This window comes from Spermophilus citellus (genome assembly GCF_964194105.1).
Source record: "Spermophilus citellus genome assembly, chromosome: 15".
Taxonomy (NCBI): Eukaryota; Metazoa; Chordata; class Mammalia; order Rodentia; family Sciuridae; genus Spermophilus; species Spermophilus citellus.
Window position 1 is genome coordinate 25,975,709 of NC_138195.1, and position 22,508 is coordinate 25,998,216.

At 35.0% G+C, this 22,508-nt stretch overlaps 1 protein-coding gene across 2 annotated transcripts in view; it reads left to right on the forward strand.

The window, feature by feature from the left end:
- The window catches only part of MINPP1 (multiple inositol-polyphosphate phosphatase 1), a 45,685-nt gene extending 27,145 nt beyond the window's left edge, over window positions 1-18,540 (forward strand). Inside the window, exon 3 of one of the 2 annotated variants that reach the window (XM_081266899.1) lies at window positions 17,140-17,372. In XM_081266899.1, coding sequence (XP_081123025.1) covers window positions 17,140-17,243 — 104 coding nt within the window. In that variant the 3' untranslated portion in view covers window positions 17,244-17,372. Of the gene's footprint in view, window positions 1-17,139 lie in introns of both variants that reach the window. The other variant, XM_081266898.1, reaches the window with a different exon arrangement.
- The last annotated feature ends 3,968 nt before the right edge of the window (window positions 18,541-22,508 follow it).

Consider the following 22,508-nt stretch of genomic DNA (forward strand, 5'->3'; position numbering starts at 1 on the left):
TTTGTTTGAACAGACTTTATTAAAGAGGATAGATGGATGGCAAATAAGCACTTGAAAAAATACACACCATCATTAGATATTAAAATAGTGAAATACCACTAATATACTCCCTAAATTGGATAAAATTTAAAAAGGATTGTCCTAAGTGTTGATGAAATATAAGGAAACTGGGAATCTCATGCATGCTGGTATGAATGTAAAATTATATATAGCCTCTTTGAAAAAGGTTGGCAATTTCTTTACACATAAATCTGTATTACTGATTTCTTAATATCTACCTAATAGAGATGAATATATGTGTCTACACAAAGACTTTTTTGTGGATGATTACAGATTATTCATGATAACAAAAACCTGAAAACAGTTCAGATATTCATCAAGTAATGAGTAGACACACAGAATGTACTATATGGTACATCCATACAGTAAAAGAAGAATAAGCTGCTAATAGATTCAACCAATTGGATAACCTTAGATATTATGCTGACTGAAAGAAGCCAGTCACATAAGACTATATATTGATTGATTTTATTGATCAATAAAATCTTAGCACTGTTGGTTAAAAAAGGAAGTGTTAAGATCCCAAAATAATCCCTAAGGACTCTGAATTTAGAGAGCTCATTATATTTGAAACATAGACGTGTCACTATTATTTGCAATCTTCCATTTTCTACCAGGTAAAATCATGCTATTAAAACTATGTTGAAAAATATTCAGTGACATTGAAGAATGCTGGGGATTGAACCCAGCAGCACTCTGCTATTAAGCTATTTCCCCAACCATTTTTTTTCCTTTTTCAATTTTTCATTTTGAAACAGTGTTTTGCTAACTTGCCTAGTTTGTCCTTTTACTTACCATTCTCCTACCTTAGCCTCCCAAATACCTAGGATTATAGGTGTGTACTTACTATGTCCAGCAAGAATAATGTTTTAATAGAGTATTTTAATCTTTGTGTTTTTCTTATCCATGCTATCAGTTCATTAACCTTTTTTTCTTATGTGACTTTTAAAATCCTTGATTTTGGATTTAAGAGTTTATAAATGAAAGTATGGGGGGGAGAGAGAAAGAGTTTGTATGTCTGTGTGTGTGTGTGTGTGTGTATGTAGGAAATAATCTGTCAGGTTATATGAGGAAATGACTCAGTTCTAGAGTTTCTAGGCTCCTTTTGGCTTTCTTTCCCCCCTTACTCCACTTTAGGATGGTATTTTTTATATTTTTATTTATATTTTTATATATTTTATATATACACATTATATGTATGTTTTCTTCTTATGTTAACAATAACTCAAAGACATTCTTCAATGTCACTGAATATTTTTCAACATAGTTTTAATAGCATGATTTTACCTGGTAGAAAACTTGAAGATTGCAAATAATAGTGACACGTCAATGTTTCAGTTAAATATAACCAACTCTGTAAATTCAGGGTCCTTAACACTTATTTGGGATCTTGACACTTATTTTCCTTTTTTAACCAACAGTGCTAGGATTAAACTTTGAACCAGTAATTATGTTATTTAAGCTAATTTAACCAGCTATTATTTTTTGAGCTATGATTAGAAAAGCAGATTGAATTTACTGAAGAAATGTGATCTCTCTGGATTTTTTTTCCTTTCTCTTCCTCCATTATGTTTATTAACATATTTTTATCTTTTTAGATTGGGGAAATTCAACCAGTCACTTCCTGTTTTGCCTTAAGATTTTTAACATGAACTGTAATTACTTGCTTCCTGAGACCTTCTATTTTGTCAGGAATATTCCCAGATAGCTGCTGTTCTGTCACTAAATAACTCTCAATGTTAATCCTTTCTCTTTTTCTCTTTTTCATTCTTTCTTTTTTTTTTTTTTTTTAACTTTCTTTTTGGTGTTGTTAATTTGAACTCAGGGGTACTCCACCACTGAGCTACATCTCCAGCCCTTTTAAATTTTTTTTTTTTGTTTTGAGACAGGGTCTTGTTAAATTATCCTGACTGGCATTGAACTAGAATCCTCCTGCTTCAGCCTTTGGAGTAGCTAAGATTACAGGCATGTATGTGCCATCATACCTAGCCCTTTTCCATCTTTTTATGGACTCTGAAGTCTTTGCTATTTTCAGATTTCATAGTTGAATGGTGGTGTTGGTTTTTTAGTTGTGTAGTTCCACATTTTAGTGTAAGATGGCAGCATTGAAATCAGTATGTAACTACAATAAATGTATAGCTATGTTGGTCACTTAGCCCCTTGTAAAAGAAGGAACTTGGTGTTTTAAGGTTTTTTAAAAATATATGCAGATTCTAGGTAATTTTTTAAAAAATATTTTTTAGTTGTAGTTGGACACAATACCTTCATTTTATTTATTTATTTTTACGTATTGCCGAGTATCAAACCCAGGGCCACACACGAGCGAGGCGAGCGCTCTACCGCTGAGTCACAACCCCAGCTCCTCTAGGTCATTTTGATAACTTTCTGAAGTCAATGTTCCATGGAATCTAACCAGGTGTACAGGTATCTCTTTTAGTTCTAGTTTTCAAAAGATACTGAAAATAAGGTAAAAGATAATTTAGCTATCTTGGCTGTACTCTAATAAATTTAGACTCAAAGGTCCAACTGCCTTTTGGATAAACACTTTCACTGTCAGTAAATTGTGGATAAATAGGGTCTGTGATTTTAATTCATTGCCCTCTCTTCAGTACCTAGAAAAGTCCCTGAGAATGGTTAGTGCCATTCCCAATGTCTAGCACATTATATGTGTAGGGGTTAGTGCTAGACATTGGGAATGGTATGCAAATATGGATAAAGTTACATTCTACTTTTAAGGTACTTATTATCTAATAAGGATGAGACTTAAAAAGTGATTTAGACAAAAGGATATGTGTGCTTAGGAAAAGGAATAATATCAGAGTCAAGGTAGTTTGAAAAGGGTAATATGTGGGTGGGAAAAGGGTAATAAAGTTGGTGCTCCCAATATCTAGTGATGGAATAGCTTCAATCCTTTTTCTTCTGTGCTATCTATTTTAGTCAGTACCATCATTATCCTCCCAGACATGCAAGCCATAAACCTGTATGTCATTCTTAACTCCATCTCTCTCTTATCTTCTATATCTATTCACTGAGTTGTGTGGTTTTTTAGTTTTTTGTTTTTTTTTTCTGGTTTATATTGATTCCTTCCACTTTTCTCCATCTTCACTGCTCCCCTTCCAATTCAGGCTAATATGTATTCTCTCTAGATTTGAGCAGCTGACTCTTAAAGATTTAAGTGTTATTCTCACTCTATTCCAAGACAATCTTCTAAGAGGCAATTCTGATAGAATCTAACTCCAGTTTAAATAATTCAGTGTCTACCTATTGATCTTTAGGGCAGAGTGCTTACAAAGGTTTTATTATTACTTCTTTTTAAAATTTAATTTTTGCCAGGAGCACATTTCAAAATAATTTTATTGACAGATCAAGATCTATATAAGTTAAATATAAAAGACTATATAAAACATGTACAGTTTAAAGAACAGTTAATTATAAAGTCAACAGTTTTGTACACATCAACTGAAATAAAGAAATAGAACATTACCAGTACACCTTCTAATACAACTTGCTAATGTATTTTTAAAGAATATCTTATAGTTTTGCCTTTTATTAATGAAACCCTACCATATAATTTCTTTTTATCATCTTTCACTCAGTGTTACATATGTCTGTTAAGTTCATGTTATTTTAGATAGCCAAAGAACTCCTTGAATTTTATCCAGATTTTAAAAAATCACTCTCAAATTTATTGTCATACCTTTCTTGCCATATTTCTAGAGTATACCTATTGTGCATTGATCCCAAGAGCAGAATTAGGAGACAAATCTTATTCTAGTTATTATTTTTAAAATCCCATTACTTTTTAGTAATTACTATTAATCACAGAATAGGCTCTTATGAAGTAGTAAGATGGAACATAAGTGTTCTAGTTCAATCTGAATAAATATGTCAGAGATTCTATAGAAGGAATCCTTCCATCAACTAAGAGATTAGTAAATGATTTCAGGATTACATAATGAAAGACTTAGTTCATTTCAATTTAGCTAGCATTTTGGGACATATATAATGTGTAGGGGTTAGTGCAAGACATTGGAAATGGTATACAAATATGGATAAAGTTACATTCTATTTCTAAGGTACTTATTATCTAATAAGGATGAGACTTAAAAAGTGATTTAGACAAAAGGATATGTGTGCTTAGGAAAAGGAATAATATCAGAGTCAAGTTAGTTGGAAAAGGGTAATATGTGGGTGTAAGACGTAAGTAGGACTTAATCAAGAAAATATAGTGTGTTGGAATTTGCATTGGTTTTAGAATCAGATTAAATTCAAATGCTTGTTCAGTCTTTCTAAACCAAGTTAAAATACAGGTGGTACTCTTCTCATAAGTTGTTGAGAATGTTGTATACAATTATATATTCATATGTGTGTCACACAAATATACATAAATATATGCATGTTTATGTTTTATGACTATTTTATGAATAAGTACTTAATAAATAGTTACTTTAATTAATTATCAACACCATCATGATTATCTTTTAGGTAGAATTGGGGTAGAGAGGAACGATGAGCATTGTAACAAGGAAGAAAAATACCAAGCTAAGGCCTGTGTGGAACTGAAAATAGAGCATTTGGCATGTGCTCTGATGTAGGGATTCTGACCGTGGAAATGTACAGGGAAGCATTCCCCTGGTGAGCAATCTCCTGGCGGGTAACAGGCACCCTGTTTCCCACCCTTAGAAAGCCCTGCAATCTCTCTTAGGTTCTAGTAATATAGCTAATACATGTGCAGTGTCTAGCTGGTATGGTAATGCCCTGAGAAGCCTCTATGTTAGAGCCTCATCAAGCCTCAACCTTGATTGCAAGCACATAGCTCCTGGGAATAAAGGAACTTGTTAGATAACCACAATGTTTCATCAAGCGCTGGATACCCACCTAACAGTATCTTTAGACAATAGACTTTCTTGAGAGCTTCACAAAGCTCCTAACATTTCATATTGTAACTGTGAAATGTAACTGCAAAATAAGCAGCCTTACTGATACTATTATCAAGAATGTAGTTATGGTACTAATAACTTAATGTAACCTATTGGTATAAATAAACACAGCCACTTGACAAGGAGCCACTCTGCCACTTTCCTGCCTCTGCACCTTGTCTCTGTGTCACCCTTTACTTATTTCTTTACACTTTACCACTAAGCTACATCCCCAGCCCTAGTTTGCCTTTTCTTAATAACTAGAATTAGTGAGCATCTTTTCTCATGCTTATTTACCATTCATCTATCCACTGTGGTGAAGTCTGTTCAAATCTCTTTTTTGGGGGGCACTGGGGGTTGAGCAGAGGGGCATTAACTACTCAGCCTTATCCCCAATCCCCTTTTTAAAGTTTTATTTAGAGACAGGGTCTTGCTAAGTTGCTTAGGGCCTCACTAAATTGCTGAGGCTGGCTTTGAACTTGAGATCCTCCTTCCTCAAACCTCCTGAGCTGCTGGGATACAGGCATGCGACAGAGTGCCCGGCTTATTAGTCATTTTTAAATTAGGTTATGCATCTTCTTTATTATTGCTATAGGAGTTGTTTATATATATTCTAGATATGTTCTTTGTCAGATTTATACTTTAAAAATATACTTTCCTAGTCTATGTTTTTCTTTTTTCCTTCCTTTTTTAATTTAATGATATCTTTTGCTGGGCCAATTTTGTCCTATCATTGAGGTATTTCTTCCTATTTTATATTCCATATATTTTAATATTTTCCTAGTTTGGCTTTTGTGAACACAAACTACTCCTTTGCCTTGTATTAGCTTTGGGAATTTATTCACTTTTCTTTCCAGTGCCACCCCCCACCCCCATTTGCATTGTTTTCTCCCATGCTTGTTCTGTCAATAGCAGCTGACATCTTAAGGAAACCCCGCTGAAAACTCCAGACCTCTCTTTACTACATCTTGGTACTGTATCCTGTGAATTCTAGCCAATGTGGCCTGCCTAAATTCTTTCTCCGATCTCATGATTGCCTTGCTTTTGGGTTCCTCCTTCCTGCACTACAGCCTGCAAACTCTAGGCAGTAAGGTGGGGTAGTGGTTGGGTTTACGTAATTGGCCTTTCTTCTAACTTACTCTGACTATAACTGAGTATCTAAAAACCATTTGTCTTATGTTTGGTCCAACTTTCTAGTGGTTTAAGACAGGATGTAAACCTATTACTCAATTTTGGCTAGCAGGTGGAACCTCTTTTTATGTATTTTTGCTTGAGGAAAACTATACTTGAGTCATTATAGTTCTAGTTGTGTTAAGCTGTCAGATCTGTATTTATTTCTCCATATATGCACTGGAGCTGATGTCCCCATCAAATGTATAAAAAATCTTAAGTTTTTTTTTCTTGGTAATTTTCTTCCCCAAACATCTCATATCTCTGGCACTTCATGTTGCTTGTTTGTTATATAAGCATGGGAATTACATGACTTGTCTAAAGCTCTATCTGATACTCCCAGGTCAAGTTTAAAAACATACTCTGCATAATATTAGTTGAATGTGAACCATGAATTAAGAGCTTAGAAAGATCTGGCTGAGTACATTTGAGGAAAAACATGCAATTATTAGTTGTTTTTCTGGTTGAGCTCTTTGAATTATTTAAGTATTCATTTTAGATGTTTTACCTACTTGAACACATGCAAATTATCGTCCTCATTTAGTGATAAAATTTTCAACTGCAAAATAAATTTTGATTGCCTTGGCAGCTTCTCCTTTAAAAAACATTTCTGTCTTTCTGCCAAAAGACTGCATTCTTTTGTTAAAGAAAAAACTTGGTCTTCTCTGTCAGTGCATCCTGAGTGAGCTTTATAACTCTGTTTAATATTGAATGTAAGGTCAAAGAAAGCTACATGGGATCACAGATCAAGGCAATCATGAGATGGGAGAAAGAATTTAGGCAGGCCACATTGGCTAGAATTCACAGGATAGAGTACTAAAAAAAGTAGGATATAGCAGTCTTTTTTTTTTTTTTTTTTTTTTTAATTTTGGTACCTAGGATTGAACTCGGGGCACTCAACCACTGAGCCACATTCCCTCTGAGTTGCTTAGCGCCTCACCGTTGCTTGAGGCTGGCTTTGAACTCAGAATCTTTCTGTCTCAGTCTCCAGAGCCAGTGGGATTACAGGTGTGTGCCACTATGCCAAGCAGAATATTAGCAATCTTTATGCTCTCAGTAATCATCTGACAAAATGATATGCAGAGGCCTATAAGTGTAATTGATTATTTCCTTTTAATATTTTTTATATTTCTGACATAACTTTTATCTACATATATTGTGATGTGTGTGTGAGAGGGAGGGAGAGAGACAGAGAGAGAGAGAGAGAGAGAGAGAGAGAGAGAGAGAGAGAGAGTGTGTGTGTGTGTGTGTGTGTGTGTGTATAGAGGGGAGAGTTCTTACTCTTTTGTTTAGACATAGACTAATTCCCATTTGTTGTTGCCAAGATTTTGGACTTAATCATAGACCAACTCTGGATTGGAGAAGGTTGAATATTTTTGTGATTTGGATAAAAAATGTTCCCCATGGCTCACATGTTGAAGGCTTTGTCCCCAGAGCATCTGTGCTCTGAGATGGGGCTTTTGAATAATGAAGGCTCTAATCTTACCAATAGATTAACCAATTGATGAATTCATAGCTAATTGGATTACTGGGAGGTGATGGAAACTTAGGAGGTGGGGCCTAATTAAAGAAAATAGGACACACGGGGCATGCCCTTGAAGGGTATATTTTGTCCCTGGCCCCTTTTTCTGTCTCTCTATCCTATCCTGGCTGCTATGAGGTGAACAGCCTTCCTTCACCATGTGCTACCCGCTGTATGTTCCATCTTACCACAGGCCCACAAACAATTAAGCTAAGTGTCCATGGACTAGAACTGCTGAAACTGTGAAACAAAAGAATTCTTTCCTCCCTTTGATTTTCTCAGGTATTTTGTCACAGTGAAGGAAAGCTGAATAACTTAGAAATGAAACCAGAAAAATCCCCACGTCACCCTTGGAATGTGTTTAAGAAGAAACCAGGATTTGGCACTTCGAAGTGGTGATTGGGCCTATACTAACTGGAGTAAACTACTTCCTAGGAGATAGCATAGAACCAGATTGAACTCTTCTAAGACTTACCCTGAATTAGAACACTTAAAGCAAAAAGCATCGTGTTCCTAGAGATGGAATCAAATTACTTCTTCACAAAAGTTACTGATTTACTTTATAAAAACTTTGACATAACTTGAATGGTTTCTATTAATGCTGAACTATTAATACTCTTGTATATTTGCTTTGAAGTATTTAGAATTTTACTGACTGCTCAGAAAAACTTTCTTGTATGTGTACACACACACAAACCCTACAACATTTTTAGCCTTCGATAGTTGAAGATGCTCAAGTCCCTGTTTTGGTTGTTCATATATAATTTAGAAAAGAAACATGATATGTTTTTCCATTTGACACTTATGTTACTTAACTTTGTTCAGAAACAAATAGAAATTTGAGTAAGTCTTATAAAAGGGCAAATAGTGTAAGTAGGAGCACTTGCTTAAGAAGGATTATGTTAACCCTTTGGAAGAAAAATACGTTCATTTTGGACATAGGTATTGCCATGGGAATAGTTGGTATTTTATATACTAGAGTTTGACATTTTGCCAGTTGAATTTCACATAAGTAGAAGGCAGTTTGTATTTTGTCTCATGGAAGCATGGTGTCTGTAGCAATTAGTCATGTGGTGTGTTCCTGAAGGACAGTTTCTTAACTGTCTTTATTCATCCTCTTGCAGACTTACATCTTTGACCAGTTTTTGTAGGACTGCATATTTTTTCTTATTGCACATTATTCCAGATTAAATGCCTGAGAATTGTGTTCTTTTACTTTTGTACATTCTTAGAGAAGAATCGATGCTTTATTTAACAAATAAGCCATTGTCTTCGTCTGTGGAATTTTCATGTGCTTGTATCAAATCGCATGTCACTAAAAGAGTGTTTTGAAGTGGCCAGTTCAGATTTATATTCTATGGGCCTGTTACCAAGCACTGATAATGTGCTCTTCCTTAGCTAGGATCTCAAAATACCTTGAAATAGGACTCCCCCCATCAAACAAAACAAAAAAATCTGATTGGATTTGAAATTATTCTAAATTAGCAATGGTTTAAAAGTAAACTTAAGTGTCTAGATTCCTAAATTATTTATTCTACTTCAGATATGCAAGTATTTTATTTTACATAAGATTAAGATTTTTTCCAACTGATTTTTTTTTTTTTATAAAGAATATCCATGAAACTTGATTTATGGTGTGCCTATAGTTTTGCTTTTGCATTTGAATCTTGATACTTTGGATTATCTGAGTTTTGAAATGTTATTAAATCAAATGAGTTTATCATGATATTATGATTTCCTGTAGTACAAAGTGTTATATATTGCTATTTTAGAAAGAGATCTGAACCTGAACTCCTGGAATCTAAACTACCAATCTGTATGACCTGGGGCATTTCAGTGTTGTAACTACTTTGACTCTTGCCATGGCTATTTGCTATCACACATTGATTGAATACACTATGCCAAGCACTGATTTATTGCTATATTTCAAATCCAACAACTCTACAAGGGAAGTGGCTTATCTTTGTTTTGCAGAAATCAGGGCTGAGACAGGAGCAGAAACTTGCCTGAGTAGGTTATGCCTTCTTGTTTTCAAGCTGCAGGACTGTGCCCCTCACTTCTACTATGCTCACTTATTCTATCTGATGCTCTCTGCTTTCTGAAGATTTGGACCAACAGAGTTAAGAGATCAAATTATAAATTTATTTTGGATGATGTTAGGTATGCTCTGTTTTAAGGAAGTTAATCTTTTGAAAAATTGAGCTTATAAATCAGACTGAGAGGAATAAATATTTTTGGAAAAGTTATTCATTTTCATTAAACCACTTCTTTAAATTTAATGGATGGTATTTTTCTAGTGAGTTTAGTTAATTCATGGTTCAAAAATGACAGGCAAGTAAATTAACTTCAATTTTTTCATCTCTAAAAGCATATAATAGCTACATCGTAGTGTTAACCAGCTGCTGCACTTTATTAGGGCTACAGTAGTCAGCATTTCTATTTTAAGTTTTACTAGGAATGTATTCACAATGCATCTCCAATAACACCTCCTAGGTAAAACCCACCCAGTTTTTCCTCAGAAGAATTTGTTCTCCTTCTGAGTTCTCCTAACATTGGACAAATGCTAATCTGTAAGAACCAGGAATGTTTTATTTGTGTTTTAGTTCTTTTACCTCAGAGCTCTTTCTCCCCATTTCCCCAAGCCCCATCTCCACACTCTGATAAAAGAAATTAGTGTGGTATCTGGGACTTGGCATGAAATGGTAGCGTTTATCACATCTAACAAATTAACCAAATGGGTCTTTGAAAAGTCTCTTCTTTATTATATCCTGGAAATTTGAGTACAGCCATTTTATCTAGGTCCTTTTGTATGAATACAAACAACATTAGCCACCTCTTTTCTCTTAAGTTGCAAGAGTATCTACTACATGCAAGATACTTCAAAGCAAAAAAGGTAAAGACAGAAAACTAACAAATGACCACAGATGAAATTGCTCATTTCTCCTTTATACTTTGCATAATCTCATAAACTTAAAATTATTTTTACTTGGTTATTGTAGAAAGTTATAAACTATAAAAACACAGTTTTAAATTGCTTATTATTTCCCATAGGCCCATTTGTATTTCTAACCAAAATCGTATAAATTTATGGCTTTCTAGTTTTCAGACTTTAATTTTGACCCTACAATCTTGGTCATCTTTGTCTTATTGTATTGGCACGTTTAACCAGACATTTAAAATACTTTTTAAAAAAAAATTTTTTTGGGGGGGGGGACCAGGAATTGAACCTAGGGGCGCTTAATCACTGAGCTACACCCCCAGCCCTTTTTATTTTTTATTTTGAGATAGGATCTTGCTGAGTTGCAGCTGGTCTTGAACTTGTGATCTTCCTGCCTCAGCATCTTGAACTACTGGGATTATAGGCATGCATCACCGCAAACAGCTGGGTAGCTTTTTATTGTTGTTTGTTTGTTTTTGTTTTTAATGTTACAAGTTTCTACAATAGAAATTGCTCTATCTAAAAAGACTATAACTATGGCATTTATAAAAAATTCATACTTTTGAAAATAGTCTAAAATTTTTTAAAAATATATATACACATTTAAATTTAAATTCAAAAGACAGTAATTTATTTTGATTATATGACTTTCTTTGTGAATCTAATGTATAAACTTATTTGATTTCCCATAAAACTCCCAATAAGCATGTTAAAGCATCTTTTTCCTCAACTGGTTCTAACATGATTGACAGCAAAGCAGATAAAAGAGAGGTTGCAGCCTAGATTTAATTTCTTCTATCACATGAATGTATTTAGTAGTGTTTGAACTCTTATAATTTATATATAACCCTTTCCTTTGAATCTTTTTTTAAAAATTTTTTTAGTTGTCAATGGACCTTTATTTACTTAATTTACTTTAATATTTATTTAATTACTTAATTTATTTATACGTGGTTCTGAGAATTGAACCCAGTGTCTCACACATGCTAGGCAAGCACTCTACCACTGAACTACAACCCCAGCCTGCCTTTTGATCTTTAATTCCTCAAAACACGTTTTTCACATATGTGTATATTATTTATATTATATATTTTTTGTTTCTATTTCCTCTTCATTTGATTTATATTTGATACTTATGTCTATCCTATGTTGTTCAACACATTAGCCACTGAAAAGGGGCTGGTCTGAATTGAGATGTCTATACAAAGTCTTGGTGGGAAAAGGATATCAGTTCATAAAGCATTTTTATATAAATTACATGTTGAAATGATAATACTTTGGATATAATGTCGTATATCTTGTTCTAAGTGCCCTGGAGTTCTTCAGTGGTGGAAAGAGGAGTTGCAGTGAATTCTTTCCATGAGAAAATGGGGGAGTTGCTGTTCTCCTCCCCTGTGTCCTAATCTTATGGAGAACAATGGCGCATTGGATTTAGGGTTGTTCCTGGCTTTGAGATTTCTGCCTAATAGTTAAAGAACTTATAATATATACCAGTGTATTTCTATTACTTTTCCTTTTCCTTTTGTCTAAAAGGAAAGTAGAAGAGGAATTAATTTATCCTGTAATAGACAATGAAGAATGATGAATGCATCAGATATATACGCTCTCTAAAGGGTACATTTTTTTCCTGTTCAGCTGATTGTTACCATATAGGAATAAACGGACTTGTATTGTCAAGTCTTTCAGGTTTCCAAGAGGAACCAAAAATCTGGATTTTTATGAATTTTTATATCTCCCAGTTCTTAAATCTGATAAGTAACACAAAATTTAATAATAGTTTTACAGCTTAAACTAATTACAGTTGAGGCCTGAATGCTACTGCATTCAAAAGGATGTTTCTTGGAAATAAATATAGATTTTAGGTACTTCAGATGACCCAGTTAAAGTATACAGAGAGAAGCTTGGAATCTCCAATTGGTGAATGGCTTTTAAATTTTATACTTTTTTTTAAAGAAAATATTAACCTCTAAGTAGTGAATAATTGTCTAAAAAGTCTGTTTTGAAATACTGTTGCAGTTTCAATTTTTAAAAAAATCTGTTTGCTTGGGTTTATTTAATTTTGTTGTTGGTGGTGATGGTGGTTTTTGTTTTTTGTTTTTGCTTTTGTGGTGCTTGGGGATAGAACCCAGGACCTCAAGTGGTAGGCAAGCAGTCTCCACTGAACCACATCCCTGGTCCTTGATAAATTTTTTGAGTATGTATTTCTAGCATACTTTTAGTTTCTGTGAATGTTATTCTGTTATTTACTTTTCTGTAGTTTTTTGTATTATTTACTTTTTTGTGTATTTTTAATTTATTTTTTTTTAATTTTTATTGTTGGTTGTTCAAAACATTACATAGTTCTTGTTATATCATATTTCACACTTTGATTCAAGTGGGTTATGAACTCCCATTTTTACCCCGTATACAGATTGCAGAATCACATCGGTTACACATCCATTGATTTACATATTGCCATACTAGTGTCTGTTGTATTCTGCTGCCTTTCCTATCCTCTACTATCCCCCCTCCCCTCCCCTGCCCTCCCCTCTTCTCTCTCTACCCCCTCTACTGTAATTCATTTCTCCCCCTTGTATTTTTTTCCCTTTCACCTCACTTCCTCTTGTATGTAATTTTATATACCCCTGAGGGTCTCCTTCCATTTCCATGCAATTTCCCTTCTCTCTCCCTTTCCCTCCCACCTCTCATCCCTGTTTAATGTTAATCTTCTTCTCATGCTCTTCGTCCCTACTCTGTTCTTAGTTACTCTCCTTATATCAAAGCAGACATTTGGCATTTGTTTTTTAGGGATTGGCTAGCTTCACTAAGCATAATCTGCTCTAATGCCATCCATTTCCCTGAAAATTCTATGATTTTGTCATTTTTAAATGCAGAGTAATACTCCATTGTGTATAAATGCCACATTTTTTTTTTATCCATTTGTCTATTGAAGGGCATCTAGGTTGGTTCCACAGTCTTGCTATTGTGAATTGTGCTGCTATGAACATCGATGTAGCAGTGTCCCTGTAGTATGCTCTTTTTAGGTCTTTAGGGAATAGACCGAGAAGGGGAATAGCTGGGTCAAATGGTGGTTCCATTCTCAGCTTTCCAAGAAATCTCCATACTGCTTTCCAAATTGGCTGCACCAATTTGCAGTCCCACCAGCAATGTACAAGTGTACCCTTTTCTCCACATCCTCGCCAGCACTTGTTGTTTGACTTCATAGTGGCTGCCAATCTTACTGGAGTGAGATGGTATCTTAGGGTGGTTTTGATTTGCATTTCTCTGACTGCTAGAGATGGTGAGCATTTTTTCATGTACTTGTTGATTGATTGTATGTCCTCCTCTGAGAAGTGTCTGTTCAGGTCCTTGGCCCATTTGTTGATTGGGTTATTTGTTATCTTATTGTCTAATTTTTTGAGTTCTTTGTATACTCTGGATATTAGGGCTCTATCTGAAGTGTGAGGAGTAAAGATAGGATGTAGGCTCCCTATTTACCTCTCTTATTGTTTCTTTTGCTGAGAAAAAACTTTTTAGTTTGAGTAAGTCCCATTTGTTGATTCTAGTTATTAACTCTTGTGCTATGGGTGTCCTATTGAGGAATTTGGAGCCCGACCCCACAGTATGTAGATCGTAGCCAACTTTTTCTTCTATCAGATGCTGTGTCTCTGATTTGATATCAAGCTCCTTGATCCATTTTGAGTTAACTTTTGTGCATGGCGAGAGAAAGGGATTCAGTTTCATTTTGTTGCATATGGATTTCCAGTTTTCCCAGCACCATTTGTTGAAGATGCTATCCTTCCTCCATTGCATGCTTTTAGCCCCTTTATCAAATGTAAGATAGTTGTAGTTTTGTGGATTGGTCTCTGTGTCCTCTATTCTGTACCATTGGTCCACCCGCCTGTTTTGGTACCAGTACCATGCTGTTTTTGTTACTATTGCTCTGTAGTGTAGTTTGAAGTCTGGTATCGGTATACCACCTGATTCACACTTCCTGCTTAGCATTGTTTTTGCTATTCTGGGTCTTTTATTTTTCCATATGAATTTCATGATTACTTTCTCTATTTTTACAAGAAATAGAAATGGGCCTGTTCTGCCGGTCGGTCGCAGGTCTGCTTACCTTGCAGGCGCAGGCGGCGGCTCTGCTCTGCCCTTACTCCAATTGGGGTGACGTGTCTACCACGCCAGATGGTCGCTGGGCCTGTTCTGGGTGTGGGAGGCAGCTCTGCTCTGTCCCTACTCCAATTGGGGTGACGTGACTACCACGCTGGCGGGTTGCTGGGCCTGTTCCGGGCGCGGGTGGTGGCTCTGCTCTGCCCCTACTCCAATTGGGGTGACGTGACTACCATGCCGGCAGGCCGCTGGGCCTGTTCCGCTGGTCGGTCGCAGGTCTGCCTACCTTGCGGGCCCCGGGCGGTGGCTCTGCTCTGCCCCCACTCCAATTGGGATGAAGTGACTACCCCGCCGGCGGGTCGCTGGGCCTGTTCCAGGTGCAGAGGGCAGCTCTGCTCTGCCCCTATTCCAATTGGGGTGACGTGACTACCACGCCGGCATGCCGCTTATTTACTTTTCTGTAGTTCATTTTAATGTGAATTTAGTTTTCCAGAATGTTTAAAAGGCTCATGTCAGCCTATCTTTTCTAAGCTTACATATCTCCCTGCTCAGAAATACAGTCTGTTGCTTTCTGAAAATTTTCTGGCTTGATTCCCACTCCCCACCCCTCACACACACATACACTCATCTGGGGCTGATCTTTGTCCCTGTTGTCTCTCTCTGATTAGTCTAGATTCCACTTACAACAGTTTCTCTTTATTGTGGGCTTTGTGTTTAAAGAGTTCACAGGGATTAGTTTTCTCCAGCCCAGGCCCAGTAGCCCATCTGCCTCACAGAAGTACTAATGTGAGCTAACTCTTCCCTGTTTCAGTTGCTGACTCAAATTGGACCACAGAGCTTCCCAATGACTACCAGGATTCTTCTCAGTTTGCTCAGATGCTCTGTGGCTTTCTTTCTTCAACAGATACTGGTGATTGGCAGTTCTTGATGTTATTGGTGGTTCATAGATAATATTTGTCCACATAATTGTGTTGTAAATGTTTTTCATAAGTTTTTAAAAATTTGTTGACTAATTGCTCCATCTGTTTTTTCGTTCGTTTGTTTTGTTTTTTGGTCCTGGGGATTGAACCCAGGGGCATTTAACCGCTGAGCAATATCCCCAACCTTTTTATATTTTATTTAGAGACAGGGTTTTGCCAAATTGCTTAGGGCCTTGCTAAGTTGCTAAGGCTGGCTTTGAACTTACTAACCTCCTGCCTGAGCCTACCAAGCCACTGGGATTACATGTGGTGTCACCATGCCCAGCTGTTCATCTGTTTTTAAGTTGGGGAGTCAGGAAATCCAAAACTTCTGCTTCTGTCCTTTCAAAATCCAGATGCACTAAATTTATTACCTGATATGTGGGGTGGTAGCAAGAAGCTGATCATATTTTAATAGGCTTAAAATTAAGAACAGTTGTAATATTCTTTCCAAAAATTTTGGGGAAAGCTAAATAGTCATTCACTGCTTCTTATAAAAGGCTTTTAACAGAAAACAAAATCATAAAACTTGAAGGCAATGAAAAAATGACAGTTTTGCTCATGGTGTTGAAAGTGGTTTGTTTATCATTGTGTAAATCCCACTCTCAACGAGAGACACATCATATTAAGATTGGTTGCCATTTTTTTTTTTTGCTTTATTCAGAATTTAATGGGCAACTTAGGTTTTGTAAACCATTGAAGGATTACTGTTCACTGTTGAGACTTGATCTTAACCAAGAAATTTACTGATTAGCACTTGTCCTTATTGTCTAGATGTAGAAAAAAATAAATACACTTTAAACTTGTTCAGAAGAGCTCCATGGAGTAATCTATTTATTAAGGGCCAATTTGCTAATATTCATTCACATGAAGGCAATAAAGTGTTGAAATGCACATCTATTTCAAGTTCCTTTATCTATAAAAAGGGCGATGTGTATGTAATCCAATCCTGAATCTTAGAACTTAACTTTCAATGTAAAAAGACCAGTTCTCTGCTACACAAAAATTCAGCCATATGCTTGATGTCTATAAAGTTAACTCTTTCTCCTTCTCTTCTTCTGCAGAGTCTCACTAAATTGCCAAGCCTGACCTTGAACCCACTACCCTCCAATTGCAGCCTCTCGAGTAGCTGGGATTACAGGCACATGCTATTATGCCCAGCCATGTATATAAAGATTTTTCTAAAAATCTACATGTCACTGGTGGCAAACTTGTAATTCCAGTGACTTAGGAGACTCTGAGCTGGAAGTATCACAACTTAGGGACACCCTGTCTTAAAATAAAAAAATAAGAAGTACTAGGGATGTAGCTTAGTAGTAGACTACTCCTGAGTTCAGTTTTCAGTACTACTAAATAAATATTTTTTTAAAGGTTTAATTAAATTTTTTTAAAAGGGTGGGCAAGTTATATTAGTACTGTGTAAATATTATGTTTGATGATATGAATATATATATTTTGCCCTTCAATTTCTCTTTTAAGGTCTCAGCCAGTTTCTTCTCCAATCGTCCTTCAGTTTGGTCATGCAGAGACCCTTCTTCCACTACTTTCTCTCATGGGCTACTTCAAAGACAAGGAGCCCCTAACAGCTTATAATTACGAGGAACAAATTCATCGAAAGTTCCGAAGTGGTCATATTGTACCTTATGCCTCCAACCTAATATTTGTGCTCTACCATTGTGAAAATGCCAAGACTCCTCAGGAAGAATTTCAAGTGCAGATATTATTGAATGAAAAGGTGTTGCCCTTGGCTCACTCACAAGAAACTGTTTCTTTGTATGAAGATCTGAAGAACCACTACAAAGACATCCTCCAGAGTTGTCAAACCAGCGAAGAATGCGAATTACCAAAGGTGAACAGCACATCTGATGAGCTATGAGTAATTGAAGAACGTTTTTAGTTCATCAGTGCTTCCCCATGGGGAGTGATTACATGTTTATAACAAGTAGACAATATCTTGATTACAGAAGCTTTCATATTACTTGGCTATTTCTGTCTTTTCACAGAAAAACTAAGTTTTTTGAGGAGGGTCTGGACCTGATACATAGATAAGAAATGATTTTCACTGGAGCAGCTCTCTTAAGGAAATAAAAAAATCTTTTCAGAGAGACAACTAACATGGCAAGTGTTTACAGAAATGAAATTTTTCCATCTTCTATGAGAAACCTCACACTGAAGTAGAGTATGATTTGAAAATGATACTTGCAAAGTCCTGGATTATCAAAACATGTCAATTGGATGATCTGTAATTTGATTTAACTGGTCTAATTGTGCTATAGATCTGTTTTTTTCCCAGGTGGAACAGTTCTAGTATTAATTGTGTCTCTTAATCAGAAATATTGTGATTACCTAAGAGTATCATTTTAGAAGAAAGCTAACATTTAAGTAAGACTTTGAAACTGTGTTAAGAAACAGACTGATTTAAAAGGGCATCTTCACCGAATGAAGCAAGAAAAAAGTAAGATAATTATTTTTGTTAATAGTATTTTATAAAGTATTTAAACTCTTTCAACAATTACTTTTACTTTTAATAAGTCTTGCAAGGCTATTTCAATTATCATCAGACCTGTTTTAAGTATACAACAATGGAAAGACAAAAGAGGACCATTAGCAACAAGTCAGATGGATAAGTCAGAGTTTCTTAAATTCATTGTTTAGGTATCTTTTTCATTTTGTCCCTTGGCTCCCATTTTTAAATTTTATTATGTGAAGTGTATCCTTTTTTTTCTTTTTATATTTGTTCTTAGATATACATGACAGTAGAGTATATTTTGGCATATTATATATACATGGAGTGTAACTTCCCATTCTTGTGGTTGTGAAATGCATCTTTTGGTTGTTTGACTTCTTTTTCATTAAATAAAAGAATATCATCCTAGCTGACTTAGTTTCATACATCTGAACTCATTTCATAGAAATACTTCTGAGTTCTATCAAATGCCATGAAAATATTTTCTACAATAAACAAAATTCTTCTTGACCTGATCTTTTTTGCTCTCCTTGTTGAAATTCAGTCAGTTATTGATATTGGAATTTCATACAGCCTTGACTCAGTCAGGCAACATAAGGCAATTTTCCAGTAGAAATTTCTTCAAATGAACAGATTATTGTTAATGCATTTTATTTTAATCTATCTTCTCTTTAAAGATTATATCTTTCAGAGGAAAATGTAGGATTTTTGTCAAAAATGTATAGCTACTTTTGGGGCTGGAGTTGTGGCTCAGTGGTAGAGCACTTGCCTGGCATGTGTGAGGCCCTGGGTTCAATCCTCAGCCCGAAAATAAATAAATAAATAAAATGAAAGATTCATTTACAACTAAAAAAAAAAAAAATTAAAAAACAATGTATAGCTACTCTTACAAAATAACATGAAGTAAAATCTCAATTTATTAGAATCCATTGCACTAATTTTTTGATAGTTTACTTTTGAGGGGATACATATACATAAACAAACACATATTAAAAATATGCATGTGTCTGTGTATAAATTGTCAGGTGTGATTTGGATTAGGACTCTCTTAATCAGATTTCAGTAGATAAAAATGGAAAAATCCACTTCAGGCTTAAAGGAAAAAAACTAAAATAGGATCTTTCTTAGTACTATTTTCTAGTTAATGTTTAATTTTTCAGTCAATGAAGTTGTACACTGATTTAGGGATATGATTAAAAAAATTTAAACATTTTTTCTGTGTACAAGAAAACCTCTTGCTCCTTTCATTTTTGCAAAATATAATTGGGACACCTTTAAAATTATATTTATTGTAGTATTATGGGATTTTGCCAGTACCTTTTGAATGAATTTTCTAAGTTAAAAAAAAAGTACTACTAATAATTAAGTAAAAAAATACGAGTCAACACTTGAGGACTTTAAATATGGTGTTTGTGCTATGAAAAGTTTCATTTCTTTATGGCATTTTGAGAAATGGAATTACCTACAATGGCAAATATTCAGAAATAGACATGGAACAGATTAATTCAGATATTGTCCCTAGCACACAAATCTTAAAAGGAAAATATAGATGTTACAAGAAAAGAATCCCGAGTTCAAATGAACTTGGAATTCTGTTTCCTGTGGATGCCCCATTCTTAACATGCTGCCTTGTTTGACCTGAGAATTCTTTTTAAAGAAGAATCTTCTAAAGAAGAATCCTCTTGTAAATGATAATGTATTTGAAAATTTTTGTATTTAACAATGTCACTTGGTACTGGGAATTTAGCTCCGTAGTAGCTAAGCATGCTCAAGGCCCAGGGTTTGATCCTCGGCACCATTAAAGAAACAAACAGACCAGGTCATTTAGGTTTCTTTCAGATAAGAGAATAGTGAATAATGGAATTAAATACAAGTCGAAAAAGGCTGTACTCAGTTGTACATTATAGTAAATAGGTGGTATTATTAAAATTTTTATCTTAAAATACTGTTTTATAATTTAATTTTCACTTAAAAAATGGAAACCCATTCAATTAAAAATCTGAACAAGAAAGTATCAAAATAGTGTATTGAAATTAGAAGATTCATAGATTGTTGATCTTACAATGAATGATGTTCCTAAAGTTGATGATTAGCTGGTAAATGCTGATGCATTAGTATGGTATACTCATTGTGATTATTTCTGCAAAATTCTGCTGTTTCTTTTCTTTTTAATTTGTAAATACGCAGATAAGAGAATAAAATAATAAGCACTCATGCCCCTCCAAAATGCCAAAATTAACATTGTAATATGTTTTAGAATGTTACAAGAACAGCTTGGAGTACTTTTGTAGACCTCCCCTTTTTTCTCTCACTCCTTTCCTAGAGGTAGCCATCAACATAAAATCTGTATTCACTGTTCCATGGCATGCTTGACTCTGGAAACTTGTACTTTTGTTGTGGTATTTAAATTTTTTTCTATAAAAGTTCTTATACATTGTGTATTATTCTTGAATGAGTGATTGAACAGCATTTTTTCAAGACTTCTTGATTCTGATCATTTTTTGCAAATTAATTATTTGACTTCATCAATACCTATTGAGCACTTTTCATGTAGAAGCACTAGACTTAGTCAATAGACATGTAAAGATGAATGAACACTTAAGGGTTGTCTTAATAGAACTTGAAAACAAATTTATCTGGTGTCTCGCACTAACTAAACGACTTGATTCTTTTAATGTAAAATATCAAAGACTATGAAAGTTTTATAAGAATTGCTTATTTTTATTGTTAAATAGGACCACACAGCCATCTTTATAAAGATGTATGGTAAGTATTTCAGAATGGAGGGGAAATAGGATCCATTTTTTATAATATTAAGGAGGCTGTGATACTATTCTGGTGCTATAATTCTCATTTAGGAAATGCCTGAAACTGAGGAATCTCATAATAAAAAAGTTTTTATCTAGGACATATGAAGAGTTGAACATAGTAAAACTGTCTTAATTAACAAGGGTTCATTTATAATAAGTGACCAAATTACTCAGGTAAGTCAAAATCCAGTCCCTATTGTTTCTGCCATTTGGGTTGATGAATTATGCCTGTTGACATTAGCCAATTTTTGGTCTGATCTACAACTTGATGTGTGCATTGCATTGTATTTAGTTTTTTTCTGGTTATATCATTGCTTTTCAGATTCTGCTAATACACAATCACTCACTTGAAATTATTTTTGTGGATAATTCTGCTCTTTAACACCATAAGCAAAAAGAAAAAAGTGCTGTTTTTTTTTTCCAGGCATAATCAACTTTCATGATTTGAGTGCTTTCCTTTTGTAAACTGCAGAATTGATGCATGCCCTTAAAGATTTCAGAGTTTAATACAACTGAACCAGAACATAAAAGTGCAAAAGTTTGGCACATTTCTCTAAGATGATGTTTCATGTGGTTCTGTAATAATATTTAGAATTTGACTGCCTTTTGCCAAATGTAAATGAAATAAATATTTGCAATATTATATAATCTAGCAGTTAACTCTGAATTTATGTCACAGATCCTTATTTCTGTCCGCTCCATTCTTTTCTCCAGTATTTCCTTCCAGTCATCTGGTGGTCTATTCTACTCTTAAGCATCCTCACATAAACCTATTCAAGTGTTTTTTACTTGTTTTATGAGACAATTTCATGGCAGGAAAAGATTTGTCATGTTCTCTCTGCTTCTGGGCTCCCATGAGCTGAGCAGCTCTATTCCACCAGGTCCTTCTGCCATGATTCTGCCTCATCTTATGTCCAGAGCAATGGAGTTGGCTGACCATGGGCTGAGATCTCTGAAACCACAGTCCTCAGTGTAGGCACAGTGGTTTGCAGACCATTGACAGGCAGCACCTGGTAATAAAGCAGCTTCCTAGTAATAAAGAAATGAGACCAGAATGTGAAACTAATTAATATAAAGAGTCAACTCACAATACCTTGAGAAGTTCTCTGGCACCCATAAAATCATTAAACAAACCATAGTGGGCTGAATCCTCAGACACTAAATAGAGATTTCAGAAAGTCTTAACAGGTTTTTACATTGTGGTTAATGGCCAAGGCACTTAACACAAAAAGTGAGACAGGTTTATCCCTGATTTATTTTTGTGAAAGGACAGACAAAAAGAATTCAGCAAAACAGAAATCCACTGGAAAGTAGTATCAGAGACAATATGTCACCTGAAGCATAAAAATCAAATAAAACAAAAAGGATTATGCAGACCCTTTAGTTATGAGGTTCTTCTGCTGCTCAGCTCATGTAGACCCTTTAGTTATGAGGGAAAGGGTTTTTAAAAAATAATAATAGGTGCAGTGGCACACACCTCTCTAATCCCAGTAGTTGAGGCAGGAGTATCTCAAGTTCAAGGCTAGCCTGGGCAATTTAGCGAGACCCTTATCAACAAGACTTTCTAGAAA